The 21,472-nt window shown below is 42.8% G+C and overlaps 2 protein-coding genes across 2 annotated transcripts in view; one reads left to right on the top strand and one right to left on the bottom strand.

The window, feature by feature from the left end:
- LOC120552139 (apoptosis regulator Bcl-2-like) overlaps positions 1 to 458 on the top strand; it is a 9,153-nt gene extending 8,695 nt beyond the window's left edge. Inside the window, exon 3 of the mRNA XM_039789911.1 lies at positions 270 to 458. Coding sequence (XP_039645845.1) covers positions 270 to 458 — 189 coding nt within the window. The remainder of the gene's footprint in view (positions 1 to 269) is intronic.
- The window catches only part of LOC120552637 (NACHT, LRR and PYD domains-containing protein 14-like), a 303,082-nt gene that overhangs the window by 267,159 nt on the left and 14,451 nt on the right, over positions 1 to 21,472 (bottom strand).

Here is a 21,472-nt window from a genome sequence, read left to right as displayed (position 1 = left end):
TTGACTCAAAATAAAACTCTCCTCTTATTTGTGAAATAAGCATCTAACCCGTTTCAACTCCACCACTCAAAGAATCGGAATCGAGAATCGATAAGAACCGGAATCGAAGGAAGAATCGGAATTGGAATCAGAATCGTTAAAATCCAAACAATGCCCATCCCTACTTCTGACCCTACCCTTTGGTTAGGACCAATCAAATTCCTTCATTCAGTGAATGAAGAGACAACGATCTGATCTGATCTGTTTGTTTGCTGTGTGTCATTTCCCAGGATGCGTTTGTGGAGTTGTACGGTGAGCCCAGACCTCCAGTCAGCTTCTGGTCTCTGAGGACAGTGATTGGACTGGCTGTACTGGGAGCAGCTGGGATCACACTGGGAGCCCTGTTCACACACCTGATCCAGTCCAGTCAGCTGCATCAACCTCTGACTGGGAAACCGGGTCAACAGCAGACTCCCTGAGCTTCTTCTGCCGTCACAGCCAAAAGAAACAGTCACAGAAACCACATACTGGACTGGAATATATGGGGGGTATTAAAAGGGTTTTGTGTGCATGCATTAAGGGCTTTTTAAACTTGAAATTCAAGTACACTTCAAGATTCAAATTCTTCGGGGACTCCACAAAGAAAGAAGCCTGAGAGGATCTCCAAATATGACTTAGAAGATATAGAGATGAAAACAATCCAGAGCCACATCCCACATTTGGGATAGTTTGTCTACTTTAACCCTTAACTTGTGTTGTCCTCAGGTCAAGTTTTTATATCAGAAATATGGGTTTCGTTGAACCAAAATGCCCAAAAATAACATGGATGCATGATGTATGTTGTACGGAACCCATATAAAGATCTTTTGACGTAAAATTAATGATTACTTCTATTGAATTTCGAGTGTTTTTATTCAATTTTTAAAAAACATGTTTAAATGGTTTTAAAACAGTACCGTGACTAAACTTTGACATAAACCAGACTGTGAGTCACTCAACATCCTTTGATCTTAACTATTAGTCAAAGTAATTCATAATTTCTGCTTCTTTAACTCAAAAACGAGGTATAATGTCATTTAAATTAGGTTTATTGACCATGAATTTAAAAATAAAACATTGAAAAAAATTACAAAAAGGTTTTAAAAAGTGTAAAAAGCATAAAAAAAACAAAAACACTGGAAAAAGCACCAAAAATTCAAATTGACTTTTGACCTGTATGGACAACAAGTTCATGGTCAAAGGGAAGACAACACCAGGGTTAAAAATCCCAAATACTTCAGTGTTTGACTGTTTGATCAGTGTTCAAAGATGGAGAGGACACATCACAAAGACTAGATTATCTTTGTTATTGTGTAAATACTTTGTGTGTTTTTCGCCTGGGGAACATTTGAAGTCAGTAATTTCATTTGATTTGATTTCACCCCTCAGATCTTTTAGTTCTTAAACTAAAACAGTATTTCATAAACATTGTATCTCAAACTGAACAATCGTATTTGTTATTAAATGAAGCCTGTTGATTTTACTTACTTTTTATGCATTTTATTTATTTTTTTATATAAAAAGTAATCTTGACTGAGCTGAAAGGAAAATGTTACAGATCTGATAATAAAAGTGGCATTCCTGTTTAAATGTGCAGAATTATTATGATTATTTACATATATATATATATATATATATATATATATATATATATATATAGCTATAATAGCTATATATATATATATATATATAGCTATATATATATATATATATATGAATATAGCTTCTTTAAAAATGATTCTGATGCTATAAAAACATGTGTAATCCTACCTCTAAACATAGAGGCTTTAGAAATGTAAATATGATGATGTATACTTAGAAAGTATTATGTCCAGATCACTGAAAGAACTATGACTAGGGTTGGATACTGAGACCTGGTGCCTAAACCATCGGTATCTACTGGACCAAATGCACGCACATTTGGGTATCTCATTTCGGTCCCACTTAAATGTCTGCTCTGCTATCTGATGCTCTGAAACAGACGTTATAGGCAACAGAAACCAGGGATGCACCGAATCCAGGATTCAGTTTCAGATCTGGCTGAATATTGGGCTTTTTGACGGTGTTGGGTTTCTGCTGAACATTAGAATGTTTTTCCCTCGCCGCGTAGTGCAAAGCGTGGGGTCGGTAATGACCGAACCCTGTATGAATGACTGTATGAAGACAGGTAATGATGGCGCCGTTGATTAAGGGGAAGGTGTTTACGTAGGTGGAGCGTTCAACGCACGCTGGGCTGTGAGGAAGTGGACATGGATCTGGTGAGCAGAAAAAGTTGTAGTTTGGCAGTACTTTCAGTCAAAAGAAGGCAGCACAATCTCAACCAGGGGATTCAGGATTCGGTCGAATGTTTTGATGACATCAGAGGCTGTTTGATGACATCAAAGGCTGTAAAGGATGAGTAAATAACCAACCAGTATCTCTTTAACCATCAGGTGTTCAATCTTCACTCCAGAAATCTTTCTCAATTATTTGCATCTTGTTTGTCTATCAGTGAAGTTCTGCCTCCATCTAGTGGCTGAAACTACAAATCAGTAATCATGTAACAGTCAGTTATTGGACAGATTCATCACAACGCTTCACAGTTTGGTTCTTCACATTAATCTCAGCCATTGGGTCATTGTCCTCATTTTGGCCAGTGTCCTCTGAAATTACCCCTCTTGGAGCTGGAAGATAACAATGGACACAATCATGTTTATTAGTATGTGTATATATGTAAATCACGAATAATATATTAACACATACAAAGCCGCCCCTGCGGGATGTTTCACCTAGATGTACAACATTTGGTTGGCACATCTATCACCTCTAGATGCCTCTTGGGAGCCATCCCCTAAACGTATTAGCATTTCCTTTGATGGCGAAGGCATGTCCTGCCCTACTCTGTTAAATGGCGTGGCCATGGCGAGACATCAGCGATGGGAACTCAAGTTGCACTTAAGTCGCTAAAAACAGTGACTTCAGACTTGACTGCGCCTCGAGATTCGAGACTTGTAAACAACCTGTTTTAATGCAATTATTGCTTTTTAAATCTAAATTCATTCATGTATTTCTATTTTCTTTTATTGGCGTATATACGTTGGGAAGCGTATGATGCGCTGCATGTCCGTCCCCCGCCCTTTGCCATAATGTGCAACGTACGCATGCGTTGCTACGTTCGTCGTGCACTCACATATCGCCTTTAGTCATTAGTTTAGCTTCCAATAACTTGGTAAACAGTGGCAGTAAGAGAACAGCTACATGCAAGGTGTGTGGACCGAGATAAATGATGCCAGATCAACAACGCGTCCGGACTTCATCAGGCATCTCCAAAGCGCCGCAGATAGGTCAGTCACTGGATAATGTGAAAGGACGTTACATTTAGCATATATCATCACAGGTAACAAGCTAACCATCGCCAAAGTGTTGTGATAATGCTGGGAACAGGCAGATTATATCTTTATAGTTGTATCCATATGATGTGACAGACTTAGGTTCATATTTCACCAGGTCCGATGGCTAGAGGGATGTGTTAAAGCGTAACTCTGCCCAAAATACATCCTAGGGTATTTTTGTGAATGTACGTGAGTCAAACTTTAGTTTAAAAGCATATCTAGGACCGAATCGCCACCTTTAAGATTCACCGTATTCTCGTTTTTGGGTCAAATGGCCTTTTGAATGGAAGTGATAAGGGCACTCTCATGCTAGTCTCAAAATAGCTATTTTAAACCACTAAGAAGGCTCGACACAACATGAAACTTTGCTCAAAGTATCACCAGGAGCTCTACACCTTAACACAAGCACTGACAACATTGTTTGTGTACCCAGATTTACTAAAAGAAAGTTTTCGAGCAACTCACTGTCAGTACCCAATCCGTTCCACCTGCACAATCCGTTCTGCGCATGCGCTGTGAGTACGAGGATTTGCTCAGAGGTTGCCTTTAATATGAAAGGGAAATTCAAATGTTAGCACAAGTCATTCACATTTATAGTTTGTCATTCAGTTGGCTTGGCTCCAGTCCAGTCGGGATACCTGGATACCGACGCTTACCTTCTTCCTCCCTCCGTTTTCCCGGACCTCATTAAATCGTTGAGTCTGCCCGACTTCAGTCCACCACGATCTGTACCACTATGTGGTAAACGGGGTATCCCCATATATTGTTGCTGGTCTGTACCACTATTTGGTAAACGGGGTATCCCCATATACTGGTGCTGATCTCAAAGAGTTTTAAACACATCGAGGATTATGGCGTTTCATAATGAGGGGTGGTGATAGCACAGTGGATATGACACATGCCTAATGAGGTCAGTGAAAATGGAGGGAGGAAGAAGGTAAGGGTCAGTATCCTATCCTGTGATCTCCAACTTCTCCAAATACTGCTCTTTGTGAGCACCTCCGAGACGCCCTACCTCGACCGGTAACGGCACGACAACTTGTTGTTCAATAGAAGAAACCATAAAGAAGAAGATAGTATTATTATTACAGTTTATTTTGTGTTATTTATTTTAAACTGATTGAAACTAATGAAACTTTCTACACTGTTTAGCGTGTGCTTCCGTGATTCTGCCGTTCGTCATTGCGTGTTTGCAAAGGGTCTATATCATGGTTTTGTGTCCTCTGTTTATGTAGATGGAGAGCTAGTTTTAAAACAGCCAATCAGATCTTTCCGAAGCAGTGAGGTCAGCGTTGTCTCACAGGAAGAGCAGCTACAGACTCTGAACAACAACAGTAGCTTCACACTAAAGTCTCCTTCTGATCTAACTTACAGACATGACCAGTCCTGAACCTTCACCGGGGAATAGTTCACTGATAACATCAGATAGATGGTGAGGAAGAATGTCCTGTTAAGGAGGCAGGTTGGGGGAGGGGGGAGGGAGACCGGAGGTTCATGTCCCGTTTGAAAGAAAAGGAAACAGAGTTTTTTGAACTTTAGGGAACAAACGGAGCTACGTCATGTTCTGGGTCACGTGGTAACCTTCAGGAAGTGAAGTCACGTCTGATGTTAACTAGAGATGCTCCAATCGTGCTTTTAGGCCCGATACCGATTGTCTTCATAACTATATAAGTCTATTCTCTTCTGTTGTATCAGGTGTATCAAAACTTTACCAATCAGTTCCATGTCATGCTCCCAGACGCTCTGTCCTTCATCTTGGACTCTTAAAGTCACATCTGGTGTGTTTATAGGCGAGGCGGATCTCAAACGTTGGGTGGTAGTTTGGTCCAAACTCCAGGTCAAAATCTGCTTTCTGAGAAACCAAAGAGTCAGTCTCTCCAGAGAATCTAAAGTTAACTAAAGGATGAATCCTTACAGCACTAACAAAGACTTTTATTTTGAAATACTCACCTTTGGCTGTATTTTAACGGCCTGAGGACATTGGACGGTGTAACTGTGACCTTTGATGAGTTCACATGTGGCAGGAACCTGGATGTTCCTAGATTCTTGATATTGTTCACTCACCTAAAGACATGTCAGAACATTTTAACTTTTAAAATGAAGTACACACCACTCATCAAATGTGTTAAACCTCCAGTGAGGACAGTTAGGAGTGGCAGACTGAGCACCAGTTTGAACACACAGACTGGAGTGTGTTTGCCACCCTGGACTCCACAAGGACATTGATTCATATGCCTCTTACATTCTGGACTACATCAACACCAACAGCACTACAAACATGGTCACTGGTGTTTTAAGACTGCAAACATTGTAACATTGTAACATTTACCGTGCTCAGAGGCATATTTCGCCGGGAGAAGAAGCATGTTGAGATTTTGCCTCTGTGTTTCTGGGTTTGGTGGTCTGAGGAACAGCAGAACTTGGCCGCTGACAGCATTCGTCCACAACCTTTTAACTACATCCCAGATCAGGCCAAAGTTAGAGAGGTGAGGGACATTTACAACTACGTGAGTGTCAGTAATCTCCAGCGTCCAGGATGCTCATCCCATCATCAGTGATGTGGACGCGACACAACAGGCCATCAGGTAGAGGAGCTGTGGAGACACAGAGCTGGTCAACTTTGGTTTGATGGAGAATTATTGTATTGCAGCAGTGTTACTAGTTTGACTACTACTAACTAGCAGCTCTATTAAACTCATCTCTTACCATCTATGATTTCACAGTGTGGAAAGTGGAGCTGACAGACAGCAGCCTCCTCTGAACACTTGATGTCGTACAAGCGGCCCTGCAGCCATCCTGCCAGCTGATTGGAGGAAGCTTTCATCCCATTGGACAGTGTTGTACAGCAGCTCCGCCTCCTGAGTCGTAACAAACACCAGTCCAGTCAAAGCACACGGAACCCACCTGGACCAGGACACCTGAACCTGTAGGATGTAGGTGATTGATCAGGTGTTGTGACCTCAAACTGAACATCACACAAAAACTGATCGGTCAGAAATTCGGAAATGATTGCTGCATTGCTTAAAATGTTGGGGATCAAACTGACTTTTTGGAAAAAGAGTGAGAGGCAGCAGCTGCAGGAGTGTTAATCATATGCATGTTTAAAGTGAAGTGTAAGAAGTGAAAGGAGTTGAAGTGATAGGTGAAGAGTGTGTGGAGGAGTTTCTGAAGCTGTTAGACCATCTGACATGCTGTTCTGATGGAGTATACAGATGCCTTAAGGGCCCTATTTTAACGATGTAAGGTCACGGTGTGAGCGTCTGGTGCAGGTGTGTTTAGGGCGTGTCCAAATCCACTTCTGCTAGTTTTGACGGCAGAAAAAGGGTCTGTGTGCCGGGCGCCTGGTCCTAAAGGGTTGTCCTTAGTGTCTTCATTAATCAGAGGTGTGTTTTGGCGGGCAACATGCAATCAACCAATCAGAGATCATCTCCCATTCCCTTTAAAAGCCAGGCGCGTTTGGAGCATTGCTGTTATGATGGAGGATTTGCACCGTAATATTTTTATTTGTAATCTTCTGCATGTGTGTGTGTGTGTGTGTGTGTGTGCTGCGCGTGTCCCTGTGTGTGTAACGAGCATATTGTGCGCACACGCGTTGCACGCAGCCTAGGAGCATTTTACTAATGCTCTGTTAAAATAACAATGAAATGCTGCGTTATTGACTTTAGACCAGGTTTTTGTTAATGGTGCAATCACTTCCCGCTGCCTTAAGATGCCCAGAATGCACCTGAACATACCTCCCTATAAGACCATCACACCCAGAATGCACCTGAACACACCTCCCTGTAAGACCAGCACGCCCAGAACGCACCTGAACACACCTCCCTGTAAGTCCATCACACCCAGAATGCACCTGAACACACCTCCCTGTAAGACCATCACACCCAGAATGCACCTGAACACACCTCCCTGTAAGACCAGCACACCCACAATGCACCTGAACACACCTCCCTGTAAGACCAGCACGCCCAGAATGCACCTGAACACACCTCCCTGTAAGACCAGCACGCCCAGAATGCACCTGAACACACCTCCCTGTAAGACCAGCACACCCACAATGCACCTGAACACACCTCCCTGTAAGACCAGCACGCCCAGAATGCACCTGAACACACCTCCCTGTAAGACCAGCACGCCCAGAATGCACCTGAACACACCTCCCTGTAAGACCAGCAGCCCAGAATGCACCTGAACACACCTCCCTGTAAGACCAGCACCCAGAATGCACCTGAACACACCTCCCTGTAAGACCATCACACCCAGAATGCACCTGAACACACCCTCCCTGTAAGACCAGCACCGCAGAATGCACCTGAACACACCTCCCTGTAAGACCACAGATAGGCCCAGGTGCATTTGTTATTTAAACACGCTGGCGCTGACGGAAACTGACCACTGCGTCCGGTCTTAAAATAGCAAAGAGACTTGGGTCGGGCTCTGCACAGCACCGGGTGCAAGATAGGACCCTGAAAATGAAATGAGATGAACTGAACTGATGGTTAACTTTTAGGTTAAAGTGTAGAAAGGAAGGTGGGGTTAAAGAACTCAAAGCTGTTGACTTGGTTAAGGTAATCCGCTTTTTATGATTTGGTTACCCTGTATGAAGTCTTTCCAGACTCAGTCAGCAGTTTAGGGTGTGAAAGATAACATTTCCTGAGACTGAAAAAGGAACCAAAAGAGCTGATTAGAACTCATTGAAATTGGAACAGAAACAGCCCCCAACTCTCTCAGTACTAGGAAGGTTAATTTTATGTGTGTGAGTATGTGTATGTATCGTTCACTTTTTATTTACAACAAACATTCACCCTTTGTACCCAACACCATCTTAAAAACAATAGAAAGCTACTAAAACGTTCTGAGTTGGAAAAATGATTTGATAATTAAATCAGGATGATTAGGATGTAAAAGAAAATACAGATATGTAAAGTACAAGTAGAGTTGTGTTTATATTTGATATCTTAGTATCAAACTGTGGTGGAAGAAGTATTCATATTGACAGCTGGGGGTCACATGGACAATAAACTGGACTGGTCAGCCAACACGGATACACTGTATGTGAAAGGGCCGAGTCGTCTTTACTTCCTGAGGAGGCTGAGGTCATACAATGTGATGCAATGGTAAAGAAAGCTGGCTCTGTTGTTGGCATCGAGCTGGAGTCCCACACTACAACTGACCATGAGGAGGATGCTGGAGATCACGGACAATGACCCCCACCCACTACACAGCACCACTCAACCAGAGGAGCATGTTCAGTGGCAGACTTGTGTCACTGCCATGCTCTACAGACAGCTTGAGGAGGGCCTTTGTCCCCAGGGCCATCCAGCTCTTCAATACCACACACAGGGGGAGGGCAGACATGGACTTTTCAGCAGGAGCCTGTCTCTCTCAGCCCCCACCACCATTATACAGTACAGGCCAAAAGTTTGGACACACCTTCTAATTCAATGTGTTTCTTTATTTTCATGACTATTTACATTGTAGATTCTCACTGAAGGCATCAAAACTATGAATGAACACATGTGGAATTATGTATATTTAACAAAAAGTGTGAAATAACTGAAAACATGTCTTATATTTTAGATTCCTCAAAGTAGCCACCCTTTGCTTTTTGATAACTCTGCAAACCCTTGGTGTTCTCTCAATGAGCTTCATGAGGTAGTCACCTGAAATGGTTTTACCTTCACAGGTGTGCTTTGTCAGGGTTCATTAGTGGAATTTGTTCCCTTATTAATAAAAAGCAAAGGGTGGCTACTTTAGGAATCTAAAATATAACATGTTTTCAGTTATTTCACACTTTTTGTTAAGTATATAATTCCATATGTGTTCATTCATAGTTTTGATGCCTTCAGTGAGAATCTACAATGTAAATAGTCATGAAAAAAAAGGAAACGCATTGAATGAGAAGGTGTGTCCAAACTTTGGCCTGTACTGTAAATCACTTTGTCTGCTCACCACCTGACTGTCTTATAGGCTGTATTAGCCCTCCTACACAGTCTGGACTCTGGTCATAACATCTACATCTTATAACTTATTCCCTGTTATATATTGTTCTTATTCTTATTCAATCAGTCAGTTAATATGTTAATATTTCATAATAATCTACTGCACTGTTCAATCCCTACACTGTTCACTTTTGCACTACCATCATTGCACACAGTCTATCATGGTCATTGCATTTCTGTGAGTGATTTTTATTTTTATTTTATTCTTATGTATAGTATGTGTGATATATGCGTGTATATGTGTTTGTTGTCTAAGCTACTGGATGACTAAAATTTAATAAAGTATCTATCTATCTATCTATCTATCTATCTATCTATCTATCTATCTATCTATCTATCTATCTATCTATCTATTGGTCTCATCATCTCAGCGTGACTTGTAGTCCGTTATATTGTCGGCTAGTTTACTTTAGAATAAAACATTAGATTTCATAAACTACATGTGTTCTGTGTGCAGGAATCTGAATGTGTGAAGTAACTAGTAACTAAAGTAACTAAAGCTGGATCAGATGAATGTAGTGGAGTAACAGATGAATGTAGCGGAGTAACTAAAGTAACTAGTAACTAAAGCTGTAACAGATGAATGTAGCGGAGTAACTAAAGTAACTAGTAACTAAAGCTGTAACAGATGAATGTAGCGGAGTAACTAAAGTAACTAGTAACTAAAGCTGTAACAGATGAATGTAGCGGAGTAACTAAAGTAACTAGTAACTAAAGCTGGAACAGATGAATGTAGCGGAGTAACTAAAGTAACTAGTAACTAAAGCTGGAACAGATGAATGTAGCGGAGTAACTAAAGTAACTAGTAACTAAAGTAACTAGTAACTAAAGCTGGAACAGATGAATGTAGCGGAGTAACTAAAGTAACTAGTAACTAAAGCTGGAACAGATGAATGTAGCGGAGTAACTAAAGTAACTAGTAACTAAAGCTGGAACAGATGAAGTGTGCCGGAGTAGAAGTAGAAAGTAACATAAAAAGAAAAGACTCAAGTAAAGTACAAGTACCTCAACATCTGGTACTGAAGTACAGTACTGGAGTAAATGTAGCCTATTAAAATGTCTATGCCCGCGTGTTTATTAGCCGTTGTGTTGTGTGTGTGTGTGTGCTGTGTGTGTGTGTGTGTGCTGTGTGTGTGTGTGTGTGTGGAGTTAACCATTGTATAACCGCGGCAGCTCTTACCAGAAACCAGAAGGTGCCAGCAGGACCCGTTCACCAGCTGCTCTTCTTCACATTAAACACAAAAACAGCTGAGCACGTGACACAGAAACCCCGAGCCGTGCCTCTTACCTGACAAAACGTTTAAAGTCTTCTTTAGTAGCGTGGCGTGATGTTGGATGAAGTATCGGATCGATACTGTCCTGATGAGATCGATACTGTTGTTGCAGTTTCTCTCCGAGTTCCTGCAGCACAGCGTCTCTCAAAGTCTGTGTGCAGTGTGGAAACAGCGCACTTCTCTCTCTCTCCTTCCCTCTCTCTCTCTCTCTTTCCCCATCTCTATCTCTCTCTCTGCCCCTCTGCCCCTCCCTCTCTCTCTCTGCCCCCTCTCTTCTCTCCCTTCCTCTTTCTCTCTCTCCCTCTTTTTCCTCCTCTCTCTCTCTCTGCCCCTTTCTCCTTTCTCTCCTTCCTCTCTCTCCCTCCCTCTCTCTCTCTCTCTCTCTCTCTCTCTCTCTCTCCCCATCTCTATCTCTCTCTCTCTCTCTGCCCTCCTCCTTCTCTTTTCTCTCTTCTCTCTCTGCCCCTCCCTCTTTCCTCTCCTCTCTCTCTCCCTTCCTCTCTCTCCCTCTCTCTCTCCCCCCTCTCTCTCTCTCTCCCCCTCCCCTCCCTCTCTCTCTCTCTCTCTCTATCTCTGCCCCTCCCGGGAGTCAGAAGAGTGAAAGAATCCTGTGATGATGGAGGAAAGAAAGAGAAGCTCTGTGTGGAGTTTATTTAAAACCAGCCCCCCAACACAGAGACAGAGGTCTCTGGCAGAAATCAGGAGTTCAACATCTCTGTCCTGTGTTTTATCATAATCATAATCAACTAACTAAAGGCAAAATCACAAAATGATTCAATGATCGCGACGTTACAAGTAAAAGTATCGGTATCGGTGATACTAGCCTTGTATTTACTTGGTATCGGATCATACCAAAATACCCAGTATCGTCCAGCCCTAGTAGGAACTGGTCCGGAGCTCCGTGCACTGTAAAGATGACCATATGATTCCAACCTTCGTTTTTGTCACTTGTTATTTTTAGTTTTTGTGACACTTTTTCAATGTTTTTTTATGCATTTTCTCGATGCTTTTATCGTTTGTTTTTCGAAGAAGATTTAGACATTTTGGAGAAATGTTGTGACTGTGTGTTGAACACCCTGCTGTGAGCGCTCTGCCTTTTATCACCACGAGATACAGCCAGTCTCTCTGCTGATTGGCTATCAGCTGGGACACACACACACACACACACACACACACACACCAGACCAGAGACAACACATCTCAAAGCAAGGAGCACCGTTTCACACACCCATGTCCTCGGTAGTAGAGGAGACTGAAGGAGCCCCCTGTCTTACCTTGTCTTTAATGAGTCTCATATCTGACAGATATAATCTGTTACATATCTTTTAAAGGAGCAGTACAACCCATTAAATACACTTCTCCACGTGTTTAAAGGGATCCCAGCTTGGGTTTGAAAAGTTGTTTCTGCCTCAAAATGTCATTCAGGAGACTTCATCTGACAGAAAATCACACACACACATATGAAATACACACACACACACACACACACACACATATATTAAACACACACACACACACACACACACACATGTAAAATACACACACACACACACACACACACACACACACACACACACACACACACACACACACACACACACACACACACACACACACACACACACACACACACACACACACACACACACACACACACACACTTCCTCTGTAAATCAGAAACTGTTTATTGCCAAGTAGGTTTGCATATACAGTACAAGAAATATATCTTGTGATTTGGTGCATAACAATAAACAGTACAAAAGTTAAAAGACATCATTTAAAATAGAAAAATATGAAAAAATATAAGAAATACATAAGAAAGTTTGTTTTTCATAGTGGAAGTTTTTGTAGGAATGTGCGACCCAGATTTGCCTCTTAGTCCCTTTTTTCAAAGCGGTCTCCGTCCTAACTGGTCTCAGACTGAGGCCCTAATCCCCCTTCAGGGTCTGGGCGGATGAAGAGAGACAACAATGCCTAAACCTAACCAGACTGGGACCGCTTCACAACCCGTTCTTTGGAGCCGGCACAGAGCTGTCAAACATCAATCTACTGTCAGCTGTTATCAGAGGAGACAAAATAATAAAAACAGAAACTCTCCAAACCAAACTGACAGACATTAAGTCCTTTCCTGTATATCAGGAGTTTAATTTAAAAGAAATAAGACACCTTATGACCCAATTTCTGTGTAAAAACCTCGACCACACCTCGATAAAACATATAAATAGAAGACTGTCCTGTTTTTACTGTTGTACAGCAGATCTCTGGGACATCATTTCCTCTGCTATGTGTCCAGTATCACCAGTTTCATGATTATAGAGGAAGAGTAGTGTTGGAGCATCAGGAGGAAATGTTACGCTGCAACAGAGCCAGCCTGTTAGTCCATGTTCAGGGAATACCCTGCACACTCCTTCAGGAGTGTGCAAGCCACATACATACACTACTGGTCAAAAGTTTGGGGTCACTGATGGTGTTTTTTCCACTGCTAGTACCAGCTCGCTTCGGCTCGGCTCGGCTCAGCTGCTGTTCCCCGTCCTCCATTTTCCATCAGATTTAAGTAGCGCCTCATGCGTGGCGGCGTGGCTGGTAGGTCATAAGCGCCGCCCGCCAGTTACTGCCGTGACCTAACGCTGCACACACACAGAACGTGGAAGGTGTGTGTGTTGCTGCCAGAAGACACATTTAGTTTCTAAAGAAGCTGGAGGCAGCAAAACCCCCTCAGCTGGTTTGTTCAGGACACCACCTAGTGTGCTTTCAGGTCACCTTTTGGTATCGCTCAGCTCACTGGGAACCTCGACGGGAGGTGGTACTAAATAAAGTTCCTGTTAGCAGGTACCAGGGACTTGGTACCATGTGATGGAAAAACACCATTAGAAATGTTGTTCCACTCTATTATAGAGAGAATACCAGCTGACATCAGTTTTTTAACCAGGGCAGCAGTTTTTCAGATTACATTACGTGCTTAAATAATTATAAAAAGGTTCTGGACTGTTGTAGAAAGAAGTGTCTGATCTTTAATGTAATATCTACATTGCCCATTATCAGCAACCATTCATGCAATGGTCCAAAGGCCCATTCTGTTTACTAATCTGATATCATCATTATATATATATATATATATATAAAATTTTAAAAGGCTAACTGAGAAAACATTGGAGAATCCCCTTTTGCAATTATGTAAGCACATAATGTCATCTGAAAACTGCTGCCCTGGTTAAAACTGATCTCAGCTGGTATTCTGTCTGGAATGGACCTTTCTACGTGACCCCAAACTTTTGACTGATAGTGTATATGATTATAATTGTTTCCCAGGTTGTCAATTGAAACATTCTCTGAATACTGCTGAAGATTTGGGTCACCCCAAGAAATCATGTAAAATACTAAATGTGGTTCAGAGCCTGAAAAAGCCACGCTGCATTCAGCATCTGTTTGATGACATCAGAGGCTGTTTGATGACATCAGAGGCTGTAGAGGATGAGTAAATGACCAACCAGTAGGCTCGTTCGAGATGAGCCAGATCTGGGGCAGAATCGATCACCGGCGATACGCCTCCCAATGCATGCTGGGTAGATTTGTGTCTGACTTGATCCCGACTTGCTCTGATGTCATGCACACGTCGAACAACGATAATCACGAGAACAAGGCGGTCGCAGTTCTGAGACGCAGGGTAAGCGGTTGCTTTTCACCGACTGCAAGAGGCAGGCCGGCGCAGGTGGACCCAGTGCATGCTGGGAACGCCCGGCCTCTCAGCTGACCGAACAGCTGATTGGTTCAAAATTGACTCAACATGATGACGTTTTTATATAAACTTTTTATTGATTTTGAATCGGAGGGATTTTAACTGCTATTTGTCTGATTTAAAAGTTTATTCTGTACAGAACACATGTTGTGTGGCTGATAGTGATGTTTAGAAGTCAGAGAGACTAAATCTGTTCAGGTTACAGATCACCTACAGTCTGTTGGTGATTAACATCAGCAACAGATCGCGTATAGAGAATCTTGACAGCTACTCTTTCATAATAAAAATCAACTGGAGACTGTGTAGGAGCAGATATATGGGTCTGATAACATTTTATTAAATCGAAAATCGGACCCGAACGGACCACAGTGTTAGGTAAACTTCCTGTTAAGTCTGAAGGCTGCTGGAGTCAGCTGGAAAACTGTCCCACTTGAGAGCGGACTTTTGTCCCCGCCCCCGCTACTGCCGCTGCTCGTCTACTTTACAGGCGAGAGCAGTTCATCTCCAACGAGACTAATATCTCTTTAACCAGCAGGTGTTCAATCTTCACTCAGAAATCTTTCTCAATTATTTGCATCTTGTTTGTCTATCAGTGAAGTTCTGCCTCCATCTAGTGGCTGAAACTACAAATCAGTAATCATGTGTAAGAGTCAGTTATTGGAGAGATTCATCATCTCTCTACACAGTTTGGTTCTTCACATTAATCTCAGCTCTCTGGAAAGGACTGGATCCAGCTCACAGAGAGCAGAGATCACGAACTAGCGCTGCTCTTCTTTTACTTCTCACCGTGTCCATCACGTCTCTGGCTTTGTCTGCTCTGCCTTGTGTTCTGGCTGACTCCATTTCTTCATCAGTTATAACACCACGCTCAAGGAGATTATCCAGAAGCTGGTTCAGAACTGGATCAGACACTTTCGCTGTACAAACTGTGTCCGAACTTCGCAACAGCCTCTTCTCAGCTGGGTCTCTGTCCTCAGCTGGGTCTCTGTCCTCAGCTGGGTCTCTGTCCTCAGCTGGGTTCTGTCCTCAGCTGGGTCTCTGTCCTCTTTTGGGATGATGTCCTCTGAAATGACCCCTCTTCGATCTGAAAGATAACAATGGACAAAATAGTGTTTCATTAGTATGTGTAGGGCTGTGCAATTAATCACATTTTAATAGTGATCAACGATTTTGGCACCGACGATCACAAAACAATGTAATCGAGAAAAACTATTAATTTGCACAATAGTTTTTGCAAGTAAACTCTTATTTTATCTTGTTTACTGAACGAAAAAAAGGTTCAAACAGGAAAGTATGAAAGGATATTTCATAGTTCAAGGTGTTTTCACGGTTTCTTAAACTCAATAAATGCAACATCTTTACAAAAGTCAATGAGTCATCATCTTAAATTATCATGATTTCAATATTGACCAAAATAATGCGTGATTATGATTTTTTTCCATAGTCGAACAGCGCCTTAAAGTGATGGTTTGAATGGAATTCACCCTAGGGTCCTTTGCACCATGACCTCGAGCCAAACACCCCCAGAAGCGTGATTTCCATGTCTCACCACAAAAACAGAACGTGGTTTGTAACTCCAGATTACATTGTTCAATCTGCCCCAAACTTCCCTTTCTCCCCGAAGTTCTTTAACAGAGCAGATGCCATTCTTTAAATCCTTAAATTCCTTAAACGCTCTCTGCATCAAACAATATGGATCATTTCTTTCTGTCTGCATGACTTTAAACAATAAGCACGTTCAGACAGCAGCTTGGGTCTCCTCACAGATCTGCTGATGAAGCTGCTCATATACATCACGCGTTCTGCTCTTCCTATCACTGACCTGATGTTTATCAGCTGCTGGCTGCCAATCTCTCCAGCAGATCATTCCTGTTGATCTTCTTTAAGACCAGTTTGGTCACCTCCACAGCTCCAGTCCCTGAGAGGTCGGATCATCAGATCAACTGTGCTCCCTTCTGTCTGCATCCTCCAGCTGCTCTCTGGGATGATTGTTGTTTTTCACGTGTTCACCACTTATCCGTCGAGGAACCAACCGGATTTCTCAAACTCCTCTTCTCTGAGATCCTCCCAGAATGTTCAACAGGACTTCCTGGTAAATCAGAGAACATCATGAACCTGATGGAGTTATGTAACAGTTATTGTCTGTCGGTATTTCTACTAAACGTTGTTTTCTGTTTTTAATAAAGCTCAGATTGAAGGAATGATTCATGTCAAACAGATATTTTCTTTGTTTATATTTGTTTCTGTATTTATTGTTTATTTCATATTAATGTTTAATATGTTTGTTTGTTGATGTATAAACCAACAATAAACCCTGTCTCTCCGCACACACACACACACACACACACACACACACACACACACACACACACACACACACACACACACAAAACAGAGAACAACACACACACAGACACACAGAGACACACACAAACAACACACACACACACACACAACACGACACAGACAACACTAGCCTACACATGAAAAACACACAACCTACGCCGGATCACACACAGACACACACACAGACACACAACAACACAACACATTACCAACACACACAAACATACGGACACACAACACACGCAAACTAAACACACAAACAGACACACACCACGCACACACACACAACACACGCATAGACAAACCACACAACACGCACAAACACACAGACACACACAGACACATTACACACACACACGGACACACAACAACACACACAAACACAACAGACACGCCCACACGCACACACACACAACCGCTCACCACCACACAACCGATGCAACACACGGACACACACAACACACACACCTGACCATAGCACACAAACCGCACAACACCACAAAACACACAGACACACACACAACACACACACACACAACGCATAAACCCACACAACACACACACAGACACACCGAACACACACACACAGAACACACACACAGACACATACAACACACTGTACACACACAGACACACAACCTACGCAAACACACACACAACACACGCAAACTCACCTGCACAGACACACAGAACACAACACACACAGACACACACACACACACACACACACAACACAAACAGACGCAAACACAGACACACACAACACACACAAACACACATAAACACACACAACACACACAAACAACTACTGGCACAGACGCGGAACACAAGCACACAGACAAAACACACAGACACACACAACACAACACACACACAACAGACACACACACAACACACACAGACACACAAACGCAGACACACACAACACACACTCAACACACACAGACACATGCAAACACACAACACACACAGACAAACACACAACACACACAAACACACACAACACAGGCAAACAGGCCACACACACACAACACATGCAAACTCACACACAGACACACACAGACACATACAACACACACAGAGACACACAACACACACACAACACACACACAACACACACAACAAACAAATACACAGACAAACAACAGACACACACATACAAACACACAACACGCAACAGGATGGCACAACACACACACCTACACGCAACACACACACACACACAACACACACAGGACACATAACACACACAGACAGAGACACAACATACACACACACAACACACATACACACTCCACGGACACACAGACGCACACACAACACACACAACGCACACACACACAGATACACAACACACAACAAAACAACCACATGAAACACAGACACACACAGACACATACAACACACACACACAACACACGCGCACACACAACACACGCAAACCTACGCACAGACACACACAACCTACCACACACACAGACACAACCCGGACGCACAGACAAACACAGACAGTACACACAACACACACACACACACAACAACAAAACACACAGAACAACACGACACATACAACACACAGACACATTCAAACACAACGCCAACACACACAGACACACACAACGCACACACAGCTGCAGCAAACCACACAACACAACACGCACACAGACACACACAACACACACAACTACATGCATCACACACACACACACACAACACACACACAAGACAAACAACACACACACACACAACACACCACCACATGCAACCACACAACACAACACACAGACACACACAACACCGACCACAACACACACAAACACAGGCAAACACACAGACCACACATGAAACCCACAGACACACACAACACACACAAACACACATACAACACACGAAACACACACAGACACATGCAAACCTACACGAAACACACAATACACACACACCACATAGCCCACAAACAAACACAAACACACAAAACAAAACACACAACACACACACAAAAACATACAACGAAGACGCACACAGACACGCACACACCCACAACACAACCTACACCAAACCACACAACACTTACACACACAGACACACACAACACACACACAACCTAACACCAAACACCACGCACAGACACACCACAACACACAGACACAACACACACAAACACAGACACAACACACACAACACAGACAAACACACCAACGACGAACACAACACAGACAAACACACACAACAGACACACACAACACACACAGACACACGCGCAACCACACACAACACACACAGACACATGCAAACACACACAACACACACACAGACACACACAGACAACAACACAACACTAACACACGGAAACACAGACAACACACACACACACACCATACTGTTCCTAACAACCCGTTCTCATTCCGAACACGTTTGGGCAGTTTCCTTCAGCGTCTGATGCGATGAAAAGGCCCCGGACTTTCACTCAGGAGACTTCGGGTTCGGTGCCCAGCGTGTGGCGTTGTTTACCGCTGTTCTAGCCCTGCTGGTTTCTACTGATAACCGCTAACGTTACCTGCCGCTGTTCTAGCCCTGCTGGTTTCTACTGATAACCGTAACGTTACCTGCCGCTGTTCTAGCCCTGCTGGTTTCTACTGATAACCGTTCACGTTACTTGCCGCTGTTCTAAGCCCTACTGGTTTCTGCACTAACTGGTTTCCGTATGTTGTGTTTACCTAACAGCTGCCGATGTGGTCCGCCTGTGTCACCAGATTCGTCACATAATCACAAACATATTACTGGTGATTTTCAAATCGTTTCCCAGATCTACTTTTGTCGCAAAATGTTTGTCTAAGTAATCGCCACATCACAGCCACCTAGCCTACAACAAAAAGATCTAAAAACAATATAATCATTCAAGTGGTGGTCGAGCTGGTTTCGATCTTGTGGCATAAATATAATAGTTAACACCTAAATTGACCAGCTCTAACAGCGCGAGCTATCAAAGCTCTGAATGAAGCTGCTTCCAGTCACCTATCTATCAGCTACGTCATCACCCAGGTAACAATTTATTATTGGCTTGTAATAATTAAGGCTATGAATGTGATGTTTCTCATGTTGTAATATGGTGTTTTATTTTGTCCACAAGGGGCGCCCTGGGTTAAACCCAGAGAGAAACTCATATCACTAAAGATGAATAAGCTCATTAAAAATACTAATAGCTACTTTGCGTGCGTAGTTAGATTTCAGAACAACTTTACATCAGTTTGGATGGAATGATTCGATTAGAGACACATTAACATGCTTGGTTAATTCGCAGCCAAACTCAAGTAGGTTAACACTGTATTACAAGCCGTTGTTTTACAAATTCTGAGGTATATATTAGGCTACTATATGCCATACCATATAGGTTACACAGAAGGAGAGACGATGACTGTAAATCATGAAGACCATGCATTCAAACTGAGTCATGCAGACTACTACCACTTTTCTGTGACTCGGTGGTAACAACTGTGTATATCGACAATATTAGACCACGCGAGTTATCGTTACTGTTAAAATTTAAAATCGTCGAAAACTACCATCGGGTATTTCCTCAACTAAGCCCGAGGTAACCAGTTGTTTTAGATCAGCTCAAATCAAATTGTTACCTGGGTGATGGACAGCTAATAGATAGGTGACTGGAAGCAGCTTCATTCAGAGCTTTGATAGCTCACTGTGTAGAGCTATCGACTTAGGTGTCAACTATTATATTTATGCCACAAGATCGAAACCAGCTCGACCCGAACTTGAATGATTATATTGTTTTAGATCTTTTTGTTTGTTGTAGGTGGCTGTGATGTGGCGATTATAGACAAACTTTTTGGCGACAGTAGATCTGGGAAACAATTTGAAAATCACCAGTAATATGTTTGTGATTATGTGACCGAATCTGGTGACACAGGCGGACCACATCGGCAGCTGTTAGGTAAACACAACATACGGAAACCAGTTAGTGTAGAAACCAGTAGGGCTAGAACAGCGGCTTTTGAGGCGTCCTTTCCCCGTTGTTTTTCTCACAACCCCAACCTCCGCGATTCCGTTATTATGCGGCGCTTCACCGCGGCCGTTCCCGGCTTTTGAGGCGTCCTTTCCCCTTGCAATAGTGGCGACCAAGAACCGTTTACATGAGACGCTAAAGGAGACTTTTAACGTCAATAAAAGAGCGAAGGCTCCTGACCGAACGTCCTTATTTTACGAGTTGGGTGTGAGAATGTGTTGTTCTTAATGTCCCATATATGTTCATTCTTCAACTGAACAAGAAATAGAAATTTAACACAGAAGTAGGAGCTGTCTCTTACCTCTGCTGGGACTCTGTCCTCTGTTGGGACTCTGTCCTCTGTTGGGTCTCTGTCCTCTGCTGGGACTCTGTCCTCTGTTGGGACTCTGTCCTCTGTTGGGTCTCTGTCCTGGCTGGGTCATTCCTCTGTGGATTTTCCCCTCTTATAGCTGGAAGATAAGCAGAGAGAAGACTGGTGTCAGTTTGTGTTCTCCTTTAAAAGTAATCAGAAACCCAAAGGGAGACATTTATAGATCATGGTTTTGTGATGCTGCCCCCTAGTTTTATACTTCTCTATTACAGTTTTTTCCAACAGCTTAAACACCGTTTTCAAAACTATGTCTCCTTTGTTCAAAAACCTACACACAATTCCTAAAACTGCACACACAAAATGCTAAATGCCTCCATCTCCTTCAAAATGGAAACAC

Source organism: Perca fluviatilis, chromosome 22, assembly GCF_010015445.1.
Source record: "Perca fluviatilis chromosome 22, GENO_Pfluv_1.0, whole genome shotgun sequence".
Taxonomy (NCBI): Eukaryota; Metazoa; Chordata; class Actinopteri; order Perciformes; family Percidae; genus Perca; species Perca fluviatilis.
This window is presented reverse-complemented; position numbering and strand designations above follow the sequence as displayed.